The 14,865-nt window shown below is 41.9% G+C and overlaps 1 protein-coding gene across 4 annotated transcripts in view; it reads left to right on the forward strand.

The window, feature by feature from the left end:
• The window catches only part of Mtm1 (myotubularin 1), a 115,307-nt gene extending 101,888 nt beyond the window's left edge, over positions 1-13,419 (forward strand). For 3 of the 4 annotated variants that reach the window (XM_005406416.2, XM_005406417.2, XM_005406419.2), the window contains one exon: positions 11,703-13,419. In XM_005406416.2, coding sequence (XP_005406473.1) covers positions 11,703-11,861 — 159 coding nt within the window. In that variant the 3' untranslated portion in view covers positions 11,862-13,419. The remainder of the gene's footprint in view (positions 1-11,702) is intronic. The other variant, XM_005406418.2, reaches the window with a different exon arrangement.
• Positions 13,420-14,865: the final 1,446 nt, after the last annotated feature.

Raw genomic sequence — 14,865 nt, forward strand, 5'->3', positions numbered from 1 at the left:
CAAGTCCATTTCAGCGGAGACTATTGAGGAAGAACGTACTTGCCCTACTGTATGTTGAGACATACGGAACAGAGCGGAACCCGGAAGTAGAACCAGATAGATACAGAGAGGTACAGAAAGAAGGTTTTGTCCTAATGCACAAGCAAAAGAACACACTTCATTCCGGAAATGCTGCTGGGACTACAGATCAAACTTAACAGGTCCAAGCAGAAGTCCTCAGGTGTCCCCACGGCCGCCTCTTCCTCTCGCTGTCCTCCACATTTCCGTCCACAGACTCCATGCCGGTCGCGCCAGCCAGTCATCCTGGACTCCATTCTTCCACGCACCCCAGGCCAGTAGTCAGGAAGACCCCGTGGGCTTCGCCTTCCCAACACGTCCAGAGTCCCAGCCCTTCTGAGCAGGCCTCCCCCACCTAGTCATGTGCCAGCAGCCTTGTAGCTGGGCCCTGCAGCTACCCTCGCTTCCCCTGAGTCTGTCCTCCGCACGGCTGCCAAGGCAATCCCTGTACCTCAGCCCTCAGGGTACACCCGTCCTCTACTCAAGACTAGGCAGGCAGCTAACTCACCTCACTGAGAGTCAAGGCTAACTCACCTCACTGAGGCCTCACGTGGCGCCCATCCCGCCCTCTGCTTCTCTGATCTCTTGGCCTCCTCTTCTTCACACACTTCCAGCCACACTGGTCTCTGCTTTTCCTCAGACACTCAGATATCTGCCTGGCTCCCCTCTTTCCTCAGTGCAGCCCGCTCCATACACCCATTTGAGAGGGTAACCAGCACCCCACCAGTCCCCACACTCTAGCCCTGCTGGCCTTTTCCCTGGTACAGATCAGCTTCAGTTCCACTGAAGGGATTTTATTCCTTGTTTGTCTGGCTCCCCCTGCTGGAAGATAAGTGTCATAGAACAGGTTTTCTGGTTTACTGGTGCTGAGCACCTAGAATAGCATCTGACCCTCTGTTGACTACATGTAGAGAAAAACGGACAACAGATGGCAGCAGGCAGCATTTACTGGGTGTTAAGAACATTCTTGTTCTGATGCTGTGTATTCCCTTCTGAAAAGCCCCAAACTACAAATCTACACTGGGAACAGCAGTGATCTCAGAAATAAGATTGGGAGAAGAGCACTAATGGACCTTTGTGACCATTGTAGTAGTGGAGGCAGCAATCCCAGTAGGAATGTGAGCGTCTTAGTTACTTTTATTGTCATTGGGACACAATATCCAATACCCACAACCTAAGAAGAGGTTTATTTTGGCTGACATTTTACAGAGGGTGCAGTCTAGTCAGCTGGCTTCAGGGCAGAACAGCATGGTGGAAAGGCATGGGCAGAGGAAAGCTGCTCACCTCATAGCATTCAGGAAGCAGTCAAGGGAGGAGCCAGGGAGGGAGATAGGACCGTCTGTGAGAGGCCAGCAGTGACCTGCCTCTTCTGACCAGGCCCTACCTCCTAGCATCAAGTCAAGTATAATATTCCTGTATAATCCAGTCACCTTCCAAAGGTCCTACCTATGATCACATGAGGCTTTAGGAGGACATCTGGATATAAACCATAACGTTCTTCCTCCAGCTCCCAAAAGACTCATTTACATCTCTATACAAATTGCATTTAGTCGGTCTCTAAGAGTCACCAGTCTTAACAGTTCCAGCATTGCTGAAAAGTCCCAAGTCCAAAGTCTCCTCTGAGACTTAAGACAAACTATGAGCTATGAGCCCCAGTAATATTAAAATGAAAGTTACATTCAGGAGGCCGAGGCAGGTGGATCGTTGTGAGTTCAAGACCAGCCTGGGCTACAAAGTGAGCTGAAGGCCAGCCTGAGCTGCATAGTGAGACCCTGTCACAAAAAGACAAAGAAAAAAAGGGAAAGTTAAACATTGCCAATATACAGTGGCACAGGGAAGAATAGGGAGATGGAAAAGAATTGGACCAAAGCAAGAACTAAACCCAACAGGCAAACATGGAATCTTATAGCTCCATGTCCATCTGTGGCAGGCCATGAACTCTAAAGGGCTTGCGTGGCCCCACATCTCTACAGCATTGCTGGTGGTTGTATCCCTCATGGCCTCTATCTTGGTCTGGCTTTTCTCATTCTCTGTGGCTCTTCTCAGACATCCCTGGCTTTTCCAACTTCCTGGGGTCTCCACTGCACTTTCAGCTTCACTTTCACAGCTGGAAGCACTGACCTCTCAGGGGTACACTATTCTACCTGGCTTCCCAGGCCTTCTGAAATCTGGGTAGAAACCTCCCCAACCCCACAACTCTTGTATTCCGCATGTGCATACAACCAGCACCACGTGGATGACACCAAGACCTGCTGCCAGTTGAAGCATTAGCCAGGTTCCCTTAGGTCATGGCTCTAGAGGCCTCTGAGTGCCTTGATGGCTAAACTGTGAAGTGGAGAAATCAGTGCCCTATGCAGCTATTCTTGGGTAGTGAGCTTGTGACTTTAGCTTTCTTCTCAAAGCAGTCTTTCCCATTTGCAACTTAGAACCTGTGAAGGGTGGATCTTGCTGGTTCCTGTGATGCCCTCAAGCAAACTTTTCTATTGCCCTGTTGTAAAGTACTTGGCTTCTTCTCAATCTTTTCTGTAACCTTGCTCTCCAAGGTACCACCTTTGCATAGACTGCCTTTCTAGCCAAGCTAAAAACTTTTCAGATAGGCTTTTTGCTCCTGGCTTTCAGTATAAACCTGACCAAAAGCAGAAAGCAGTATCCATGCTACACCCTGAACATTAGACTGCCTTAAAATTAATTTCACTAAATTAATTAGTCTGCCACAGTCTCCCACAGAGTAGACAGATTTTCTGCCCAAGCATAGCAACACATGGCCTGGAGTCCAACTGCCAATGGAGTCCTTGTTCCTGACACCTCCTGAGCCTGGTCTTTACCATCTGCCTTTTTATTAGCATTCTGATCTTCTGAACTCTGACAAGAATCTCCTGTCAACTGCATCTTTACAGTATTCTAGGGCTGCTTCTCCAGCCAGTATCTCCCTACCTTTCTAAACTCCCACAAAGTCTTCTGAACCTCCTGGCCAGCTAGCATCACAGCAGTGACCGCATTTCTCTGATACCAAAATCTGTTATAGTTACTTTCCTTGTCACTAAGATACAGACCGAACACCAACAAATTAAAGGAGGGAAAGTTTATTTTGGCTCATGTGTTGTAGAGGTTGTAGTCTAGTCTGCTGGCTGCAGGGCAGAAGCGGCATGGTGGAAGGGACTGGGCAGAGGAAAGCTGCTCACCCCATCACATTTAGAAAGTAAAGAGTGTCAAGGAAGGTGCTGGGAAGAGAGATATAGCCTTCCCTGTTATGCCCACAGTAACCTGTCTCTTCCACCAGGCCTCACATCCTAACAGCAAGTCAGCTAGAAACCCCTATAATCCAATCACCTTCCACAAGTCTGGCTTACTGTCACATGAGGCTTTAGGGCAGTCACTTCTATATAAACCGTAACAATTACATTTGTACTTATCATTAGCCAGTTCACTCCATAGCAACCTGTAGTGGATTAAATGGCACTACCTCCCACAAAAAAAGCTATTTCTACCCAACAACTATAAATATGACCTTATTTAAGAAAATGGTATTTGTACTTATAGTTAAGTTTAGAATCTCAAAGTGAGATCCATCCTGTATTTAGAGTGGGCCATAAATTTCATGATGAGTATTCTCCCAAGATAGAGTAGCAGGACACTTGAGACACAGACACACAGCTGGGTCTCGCAGCTCTGGCACATAGTTGAATGTAACTGAATGCAGGACTATTCTGGAAGCCACTACATGTGCCAAAGGAAGACCTTCAGGTTTTTTCTTAATGTCTTCATCTGTTGCTCAGGCTTCTGAGAAGCTTGCTCCCAATCACATCAAAACATAAACTTTCTGGGGAAATCTGTCATATAACTTGTCCAGGAAACTGATTACCTACTATACCAGGTGTGATCAACATATACAACATTGTTTAAATTTTTTTTAAATTAGGGTAAAAGACATATTACCACAAATCCCCCTCAGAATACTACGATCTCTTCAAACACACTTATCCCATGGTGCTTGCCGCTTACTGAAGCATTTCTGCAGTACTTATTTCCTGGGTGTCTTTACAAGGTGTGATCAAAAATACGGTGAGTGCTGCTGCCAAGTGCCATCCAAACAGAAAGGCAGCCTTGTAAACATACAGTGGTGTGTCCTAATCCACCTGATTCATTTGATCTAGCACTATGCAGCTTCTGGCTCATTCCCAAAGGAAAAATGACCATAAAAGGTCAATGTTTTGAATCAGTTCAGGACACCAAGGCAGCCACAGAAGTGCAAGTAAAGGCACCCAGGAAAGAGGACTTTCTTTCCTGGAAAGAACTACTTCAGAAAGAACAATGGGATAAGTGTATGGGGGGGGCAGTCTTTTGAGGGAGATTTGTGGCAGTGTATCTATTGCCATAATAAATTGTGTTCAATGGAAGTATTCACTGTTTTTCTATCACATGTAACATACTTATGCACAGATTTATTGATCTAAACATTTTGACATGTGAGCACTGTGTATCCCTGTACAAAACTTTAAAAAATGAACATGCTAGAAAGAATTCCATTATGCTGCAGCACAACTTCTGCCTTTAAACCATCACTCCCCTATTTACCCATCAAGAAAATCATAGCAAAACAGTCTGTTAACTCATTTCTCTCTCACAGCAACACTGTAAGACCCACACACTTTTGATTCCCATTACTTCAGAGTTCTTCATATGTTCTTGATAGTAATCCTTTGTCTGAAGAACAGCTGGCAAACATTACTTCCCACATTATGGATTGTCTCTTCATTCTGTTGGTGGTTTCTATGGCTGTGCAAAAGCTTTTTAATAAGATGAAATCCCAGTTATTGATTCTTTGTGATAGTTCTGTGTGATCAGGGTTTTATTCATAAAGTCTTTGCATACACCAGTGTCTTCAAGAGTTTTTCCTATCCTATCTTCCAATAGATTTAATGTGTCTACTTTAATATTTAGATCTTTCATCCATTTCAAATTAAGTTTAGTGCATGGTGAAAGATATGTGTCCAGTTTTAATCTTTGTCGTGTGCAGAGCCACTTCTTCCAGCACCATTTATTAAAGAGGCTATCTTTGCACCACTGAATATGTCTGGCACCTTTGTCAAAGATAAGGTGGCTGAGTATGTCTGCAGTTATTTCTGCATCTTCTAATTTGTTCCATTGAGCTTTAGGTCTGGTTTTTTGTTTGTTTGTTTGGGTTTTGTTGTTGTTGTTGTTGTTGTTGTTGTTGTTGTTTGGCCAGTGGCATGCTGATTTTATCACAGTAGTTTTATAGTGTAATTTTAAGTCAGGGATTGTGATGCCTCCTGCTTTGCCTTTGTTACCCAGAATTGCCTTTGCTATTCTAGGTCTAGATCCAAAAGAATTTTAGGATTGTTTTCTCTAATTCTGTGACATATACTGTTGGAATTTTGATTGAAACTGCATTAAATCTGTACAACAGTTTTGGAATTATGGCCGTTTTCACTATATTGGTTCTTCCTACCCAAAAGCAAGAGATATCGTTCCATTTTCTGATATCTGCTTCAATCTCCCTTTTTCAGAGTACTATAGTTTTCAGTGTAGAGGTCTTTTATATCCTTCATTGGATTGATTCCTAGGCATTTTATTTTTTTGGATGCTATTGCGAAAGGTGTTGTTTCCCTAATTGCTCTGTCAGTAAGTTCATTATTTATGTACAGGAAGGCTATTAATTTTTGAATGTTGTCTTTCTGTCCAGCCATGCTACTGAATTTGCTTATTATACCTAGTAGTTTTTTAGTGGAGTTTTTGGGATCTTTAAGTAGAGTATCATGTCATCTTTAAATAGTAATATTTTAACTTCCTCCTTTCCTATCGTTATTCCTTTTATTTCTTTCTCTTGTCTTATTGCTCCGGCTAAAGTTTCCAGGACAGTATTGAATAACAGTGGAGACAGTGGACATCCTTCTCTTATTCCTGACTTTAGAGAGAAAGCTTTCAGTTTTTGTCCATTTAGTATGATGTTAGCTGTTGGTTTGTCTTAGATGGCTGTTATCAGATTGAGATAAATACCATCTATTCCAATTATCTGTAGGGTTTTTATCATGAATGGGTGCTGGACTTTGTCAAAAGCTTTTTCTGCATCTATTGACATGATCATACGAGTTTTTTGTCTTTGGCTCTGTTAGTATGGTGTATTACATTTATTGATTTACATATGTTGAACCATCCCTGCATTCCTGGGATAAATCCCACTTGGTCATGTATGATCTTCTTGATGATTTGCTGCATTCTGTTTGCCAGTATCTTATTGAGGGTTTTTGCATCTATGTTCGTTCAGGAGATTGGCCTGTAATTCTCTTTCTTAGTTAGGTCTTTCTCCGATTTTGGTGAATTTGGGAGTATTACTTCCCTTTCAATTTCCTTAAAGAGTTTGAGAAGTAGTGGTGTTAAGTCTTCTCTAAATTTCTTGTAGAATTCAGTAGTGAATCCGTCAGGGCCTGGGCTTTTCTTTGTTTGTAGCTTTTTAATCACATCTTTGATTTCATTGATTGATATTGCTTTATTTGGGGTTTTTATATCTTCTTGATTCAGCTTTGGTAATTCATATGTACCTAGGAATCTATCCATTTCTTCTGTACCTTCCATCTTATTAGAATACAAATTTTCAAAGTAGGTATAGATGATCTTTTGGATTTCTGCAGAGTCCATTGTGATTTCACCCTTTTCATTCCTAATTGCATGGATTTGAGTCTTTTCTTTCATGTTTTTGGTAAGGTTAGATAAGAATTTGTCCATTTTATTTAATCTTCAAAGAACCAACTCTTTGAATCATTGATTTTTTTGTATTTTTTTTAGTCTCCAATGCATTCATTTCTACTCTGATTTTTATAGTTTCTTCCTTTGTACAAGCTTTGGTTTGGCCTGCTCTTCTTTCTCTAAAAGGTTGAGGTTCACCATTAAGTTGTTTGTGTTTGCTCTTTTCCTGATATGGGTATTCACTGCTATAAATTTTCCTCTTAGGACTGCTTTCATTCTGTCCCATAAGTTTCTGTATGTTGTATTGTCATTATCATTTAACTGTGGAAACTGTCTAATTTCTTCTTTAATTTCATCTGTGACCCATTGTTGTGTAGGAGAGTGCTATTTAATTTCCATGTGTTTATGAAGTTCTTGCAGTTTCTTTTGCCATTGATTTCCAATTCCATTGCATTGTTGTCTGATAATATGCATGGGATACTTTCAACTCTTTTGCATTTACTTAAGCATATTCTCTGAGCTAGTATGTGGTCTCTTTCAGAGAACGTCCCGTGTGCAGCTGAGAAGAATGTGAATTCTGATGTTGTGGGGTGGAACACTCTGTAGACATCTACTAAGTCCATTTGTTCAAAAGTTTGGTTCGGCTCTAATGTTTCATTGTTGATTTTTTGTCTAGGTTTTCTGTTTCCATGACAGTGGGGTATTGAGATCCCCCAATACAATTATGCTAGTCCTTATTTGATTTTTCATGCCTGTTAATATTTGTTTCATACAGTTGGTAATTGTGTATATATTTATGATTGTTATCTCTTCCCCTTGGATTGTTCCCTTTAGGAGGATATAGTAACCTTCTTTGTGTCTCTTAATCAGTCTTGGCTTGAAATTTGCTTTGCAAATAGAATAGCTACCCCTTCTTTTTTCTGGGTTCCTGTGGCATTGAGTATTGCTTTCCATCCTTTGACTTTCAGTCTATGAATTTCTTTTTGGATTAAATATGTTTCTTTTACCCAACATATTGTTGGATCTTGCTTCTTGATCTGTTTGTCTTTTGATTGTTGAGTTGAGGCCATTAATATTGATGGTTATACCTGATATGTACTGCCATGTTATTTTCCTGTTGTTGGCTCCCCTTCTTTTTTTCCTTTCCTCCGTTTGTTTCCCTTGCCTGGTGGATTCCTTCTGGTGGTGTTGTAGTCATTGTTATCTCTTTCTAGACTGTCCTTCAACACATTTTGGAGTGCTGGTATGTTGGTCATAAATTCCTCAGGTGTTCGTTGTCATAGAAGTAACTTATTTCTCCATCAGTTTTAGAAGATAGTTTTGTGAGGTACATCAGTCTGGGTTGAAGGTTGTTTTTCTTTAGAGCTTGAAATACTTCAAGTTCTCCTTGACTTAGGGTTTATGCTAAGAAGTCAGCTGAGAGTCTCATGGGCTTTCCTTTATAGGTGATTTTTTTCTTTTCCCTAACAAGTTTCAAGATTCTATTCCTGTGTTGAATTTCTGGAATCTTGACTACGATATGCCTGGCTATGGATTTTTTTGTTCTGTTTTTTCGATTTTTTTGGTTTTTTTTCTGGTACCGGGAATCGAACTCGCGACCTCGCACTTGCCAGGCAGGTGCTGTGCCACTGAGCTAAATCCCCAGCCTAGATTTCTTTTTTTGATCATGGCTAATTCTATATGTCTTACATACTGTATATCAAATTCTTTTTCTCTTCCAGGGAATTTTTCTGCCATGACATCTATGAACAGTTTTTTTTTCTTTTTAATATATCATTTGTGCTATCTCTTGCTTTGTCATTGACTCCAATCAATCTTGTTATTCTTCATCTCATCGAGCTGCTGCTGGATTAATTTCTCATGGTCACTTGGTATTTTTAAGAAATCTTTCTTTTCCTGATCACTAACTGCAAGCCTGTCTTCTGTTTCTGAAATCCTATCCTCACGTTGGTTTAATCTGCTGTGAATGCTTTCAGTGGAATTTTTATTCTCCTGGATATCTTCTCAAATCTGCCTTATAGATTGTATTTCTTTCCTATGCTGCCCATTCATGGCTTCTGTAATTTTCTTACGCTCCTCTATTTTTTTGTCTGTGTCTGCTCTAGAGTCTCTAAACATGGTTTTAATTGTTGACACCATCTCTGCAGTTATCTGAGAAATTACTTGATTTGAACTTTTTTCTAGAGCCTCATTCATTTGCTTTTTTTTTACCACTTCAGAAAGGCCAGGTGTATGGCTTTCAGACTGTCCCACCTCATTGCCCTCTGGATTTGCCTTTGGTGTACTGGATCTGAGGTTGCACCTTGTTTAAGTGTCTTCTCATTTTCTTTTCATTTTTTAGTTTCATTCCTGGGATGATGCTTGTAAATTGCCTAAGGTGGGTTACTTCATTGCTTGTATTTAGAACCCTTAGGAAATGACTGCTTTTCTAGGTATACTCCAGGGTTAGCTGATTTTTGGATTTTGAGTCTGTTGCAAGAACTTCAATTTGTTGGGGATGAGAAGTTGTTGCCTTTTTGCCCCAGTCCCTGGATCTTTGGCACTGTACCACAGTATTTTCTGTGACCCTTGAAATATCAGGAAGAACCGCCGTTTAGGACAATTATGTTACCTTAGGCTATGGTGGTACCATCAGCAATGACAATAGAATCAAACACAGTCTAGAAAATGTCAAATTGAATTAACCTTTAATTTGTCACCTTTAATGGTATGAACAAGATTTGTGATTATATAACAAAATCTAAAACAAACCAGAAAGTTATATGTAGTATACAGTCCTTCATATGTCCATTTTGCCCTCAGGGGTTAAAATTTAAAATGAGTTAGGGAGAAAATACGGAAGTGGAAGAAGAAAAAGAGATTAGAAGTAAGGCTGAAGGACAAAGGGGGGTCACATTAACTTTGGGAAACTGGTGCAGAAGACTGGAGGGAAAGAGAGAAGAAGAGATATAAAGAGGATCTGAACAGAACCACAACCACAAAGCAGCTGGAAACCACGTTCACACTCATAAAAACCGGGTCAAACAATGAAGGAGAAAAAAAAACAAAAAACCAAAACAAAACCATAACAGCAAGCAAACAAAAGAGAGAGAAAAAAAGAAGAAAGTACATTTCCAGGCATGTCTGTGCTGTCACTGGTAGACAACATATGGAGACAGAGTCCCGATCCCGATCCATGCCAGTCTATCCCGGCAAGCCAGCAGCAGCTTTCTGGCAGGGTAGTCGATAATCTCAGTGAGCCTGCGCCTTCTATCAGACTCATTCGGCCTGCAGCCCACAGCACACCTGCTGCAGGCCCGAGCCCGGCTGAGAGCCACTAGATGGCGCTAGGAGCCGCTTCTAAATTCTGAGCTCAACCAGCTCCTCTCAAGATGGCTCCCAGCCAATCTCTCTCTCCCATGGGGTAACAACTCGCAGTACTCACCACCGGCTAGGGCAGTCCTTCATGTCTGCTGCTCCCTGCCCCCACGGCTGCACCTCTCCGTGGAGGCCTCAGGGGTCGCCAGCAGTCAGTGTGTGTCCGCAGGTTTGAATCACTCCTCTCACACAGTGAGTCCCATCTCAGGTAGAGGGCGCTGCTGGCTACCTTCTTCTTCATTGAAGTTTCTCTCTTCGCTCTCTCTACGGGCTTCAATTTGTGCTTCAGATCCTTCCTGGGCCCAAGAGACCCACTTTCCTTCTTCTTGTCTTCCTCACATTACTGTATTCCAGTATCTGGATAGCAACACTCAGAGAGGCTCTTTCTGTGCTGCTTACCACTCCACTGTCTTGGTGCTCAGTACCCCATTTTTTCAGATAGGTCCGTGGATGTTCCCAGAAAGTTAGCTGTCCGGCTGGTAAGGAGCAAACGCAAGACATAGTCATGTCATGTGTTAGCATGGGCAGTAAGCACGGGGGCAGATGGTGGTGGGAGCCAAGCAGATTTTATCCCACCGTCTGTACCACAGAGTAGTCGTTGAGTTAACCAAAAAAAAACAATGTGCTCCCAAGTTTTGGTGAGTACACAGGCAACAGGAGCTGCGAGGGAGCAAGAGGCGACAGCCCCACTGAGACAGTTGGGCAGCACAGGGTGAGTTTGAAGGACCACAGTGCTTCTCAGCAGTCCCATGCCTAGGAAGATTCATTCCTCGGAGAAACGCTCACATGTGTGAGCCAGGAAATTGTGTCAGGAGATGTGTGCAGGGGTGCTTTATGGCACTGCATGCTGATTACTCTCAGTATGGGCACACAGGGCCCTACTGATCAGTTCCTTCAGTGGGATCAAACAGGAATTGAATTCAGAAAACAACATTGGAGGGCCAGGCGTGGTGGCGCACGCCTATAATTCCAGCACTCGGGAGGCTGAGGCAGGAGGATCCTTGCGAGTTCGAGACCAGCCTGGGCTACAAAGTGAGCTCAAGGCCAGCCTGAACTGCATAGTGAGACCCTGTCTCAAAAAGATTAAAAAAAAAAAAAAAAAAACAACATTGGGTCAGAGTGTCACTCCTAAGTCCATGGTGGTAGCAGTGATGTAAACTGAACAATACCTAAAGGTTACATAATGTGTGTTTCTGGATACTCCTCGAAGAAGTGTCACAAATGTGCACAGAAAAGAGGGCCCCTGACAACTTGAGAAGCTTTGTCCTTCAAAGTGAAAGAGGGCAGGGGGTCTGGGGGCAGGTACGTAGGGGATCAGAGTTCTGTCCGGGTTGATAGAGTTTTAAAGGTAGCAATGCATTTGTGAGGAAATGCATACATTATTTATTTCTTGGTGATGCATAGCTCGGTGTCTTAGGACTCTGAGCACCGTTCCCTGTGTGTCAGTGTTGCAGCGTGAAGGAACATAGGCATTGTGTTAACCCTTGGTGAAAAAGGGTTTATTTGCAAGGTAGTGGCTGTAGCAGGTATGTTCTTGGCGTGTGGCCGCATAAAGCGTAACTCATGTCCATGGGTCTCTCCAGCAGCCAAACCCCGTGGAGCAGCGCTACATGGAGCTCTTGGCCTTGCGTGACGACTACATCAAGCGGCTGGAGGAGCTGCAGCTCGCCAACTCTGCCAAGCTTTCGGACCCCCCGACCTCGCCTTCCCAAATGATGCCCCATGTGCAAACTCACTTCTAGGGGGAACCCTGGCATTTCATTTGCGCTCAGAATAAAGGAAATAGTTGTGGGCATCTGTACAAAGTAGATTAAAATATTTGCCTCCATGTAGAACTTGAACTAACCTTATCTTAAACTCTTGAAGATGTGCCTTCTAGAATACCTATTACAAGAAAACTACAGTGTCCCCACGGCAGGCAGAAGAAAGGAGCCAAGAGGAGGCTCTGGAAAACCGAACACCTTTAGAAAGCAGTTTTTGAAAGAGAAAATTTAATTTATCTCTGTAGAAATGCTATCTACGTGATACGTATTTTGTGGGCTTCACTGCAACAGCATCACTTTAAATCAGAGGGAGAAAACGTTTGTCACGGGGATTTTCCTCATGATTCTTGTAATGCAGTGGTTGCTTTGGATTCTCTAAAATGAATCCAAATGTGAAACGTGGGTGTTACCACCCAAACCAAATTAAGCTCAGCTTCCTCGGCGTTCTCCAGAAGCAAGGTGTTAAGTAATTGCCAACTTCTATACCATCCTAAGCGGTGACTTGAGAAACAGCTGTCTCTGTAGGTGAGTTGTTCATTATTTTGAAAATTTGGAGTATAAAAGATTTTCCCCTAATTTTCAAGAGAAGCATATTTTTATATCACACTGATGGGACCCAGTTAAATATGATTTAATTTTTCTTCACATTGCCAGTCCTACTTTCTAGACTCTCTCATGAGCTTGCCCGGAACTCTGAATTATTTTCAGGTTGGGGCAAACCCCGTATATAACACTGTTTGATATATAGCACTGTGCAAATGTTGGATTTCTCCTGCTGCTTTGGTAAATGTTTGCGCAAACACAGCTCTAGTCAGTGCAGCTGATCTGCCAGAATGTAGGGTTGACCATCTCGGACGTGTGAGCTACTGGTAGAGCATCAGTCTTTGGAATAAATGCCCCGGATGTACATTTGTTGAGGGTATTCTTGAAAGTATTTTGTTTATGTATTTCAGTTTAAATGGTGTTGGGTTTCCTTCCCCAAAGAGTGCATAAAAACTGGTTCTACAAATTTTTACTTGAAGTACCGGGCAGTTTGCTTTTTCAGGTTGTTTTGTTTTGTTTTGTTTTGTTTTGTAGTATTAAATGAAACTTTAAATGCACAGTTGTATTTGATATTTGAACTAATTCATTTAGTAAGTATATTTGTAAAAGCTAAGGCTAGAGTTAAAACCATGTGTTTTACAATGATTTGTAAAGGACTATTTATAGCTAATATGGTTTTGTTTTCAATGAATTAAGAGAGATTAAATATATCTTTGTAAATTATTTTATGTCATAGCTTAATTGCTCTACCAAATAAGACATCTCAAATATAGTAGTATAATGTATGAATTTTGTAAGTAGAAGAAATTTTATTAGACATTCTCTTGCTTTTTGTAAACGCTGTAAATATTTCATAAATTAACGAAGTGTCACTCCGTAAAAAGAAAAAAGCTAATACTAATTGCTTAAAGAATTTTGTGAAATTTCCTGGAAACTTTTTCATGGCAATAATGACTAGAGACCTGCTGTAATAAATATATTAACTAAAACCTAACACTCTTTTCCCAAGGATGTAACTGTGTATGCGTTTGAAATGTATGTGATGTCTATTTTCTTTTCTTTTCCTGGGTCTACTGTCCATGTTCCTTACCAGCAACCTTTGTTTCCATTTTTGACAGACAGATGGCCAGCTGAGTTTATGACCCATTGGCAGCTCTAGTATCTTTATTTTACTTCTTTTTTGTCTTTTCTTGAGGCAAAGTTTCACTATGCAGTTCAGGCTGACCTTGAACTCAGAGCAGTCCTCCTGCCTCAGCCTCCCAAGTACTGGGATTAACAGGCGTGCGCCTCCACACCTGGCAGAATCTTTTAGATATAAATACCCTCAGTAAAAATCACTGTGATGCAGGCTGACCAGGACGTACATCTGATGCAGAGTAGAAAATGTTTTCTCATCTAGTGCCCATGAAGACCATAGTGATAGTGTCAGTATCTATGATGTGTACCCACTTCAAATAGCTCCAAAACCTTGGCCATGGCCACTCAGACATTTTATAGAGCTTTAAACCAGTTTCCATCACAAAAACATTGTAAGGTGGAAAAGTCTAGAGTTCTAATGTCATCCTGAGGATTATAGTTAGTGTATTGGGATTTTTGCTCAAGTATAGATTTTAGGTATTCTCAAAAAAAAAAAAAAAAAAGTAACTGAGATAAAAGATACATTAGTTTGCTGCAGTAAACATTTCACTGTGTATATCAAAAACAATATGTATGTCTTACATAAAAACATTTAAAGCGTATAAAAAAGGAAGAACTTAGTGACATCTATCACTAGGGAAATGCACACTGAAACCACATTGAGCTACACTTGCACACCCGCATATGGCAAACCTTTTAAAATCTGGCGGTCCCAAGCATCGCCAGGGTTGTGAGACATCAGGGGCTCTCGCACACTACTTTGGAGAGCAGTTGGCATTATGTGGAAAATCACGGAATACCCAGCCCATGAGCTAGCACCTCTATTCTCGGGCATAGCGGGAACCTTGAGAAATGAGAAGTTCTGTGCGCCAAAAGACGTGTATAAAAATATTCACAGAGCTTTATTTGTCATAGCCAAAAACAACCAACTGGAAATAACTCGAATCTGTCCAGTGGGACAGACGGTTGTGGCATATTCACGTGATGGGATGCAGCATAAATGATTGAGCTGCAGGCACATATAGCACAGGCAGATCTCCTAAGCATGTGGGTTAGAAAAGGAATCTCGGTATCATTTCATACATGTCCAGGAACAGACTAAGCTCTTGTATAAGGGTGTGTACATGGGAAACCACAATAAGAGGCAAAGAAAGCCCCACTGGAGGCGGGATCAGCATGAGCAGAAGCTTCTAGTGTGTCAGGCTGGGTGCAACGTGTGGATCTCGGTGCAGGTCAGCACTCATGGACTGCAGTGTGCCCGGGCCTGGAAGAGCATGACCGAGAGGTAGCAAGGTATATGGGA

Source organism: Chinchilla lanigera, unplaced genomic scaffold (genome assembly GCF_000276665.1).
Source record: "Chinchilla lanigera isolate Chin_1 unplaced genomic scaffold, ChiLan1.0 scaffold00097, whole genome shotgun sequence".
Classification (NCBI taxonomy): Eukaryota; Metazoa; Chordata; class Mammalia; order Rodentia; family Chinchillidae; genus Chinchilla; species Chinchilla lanigera.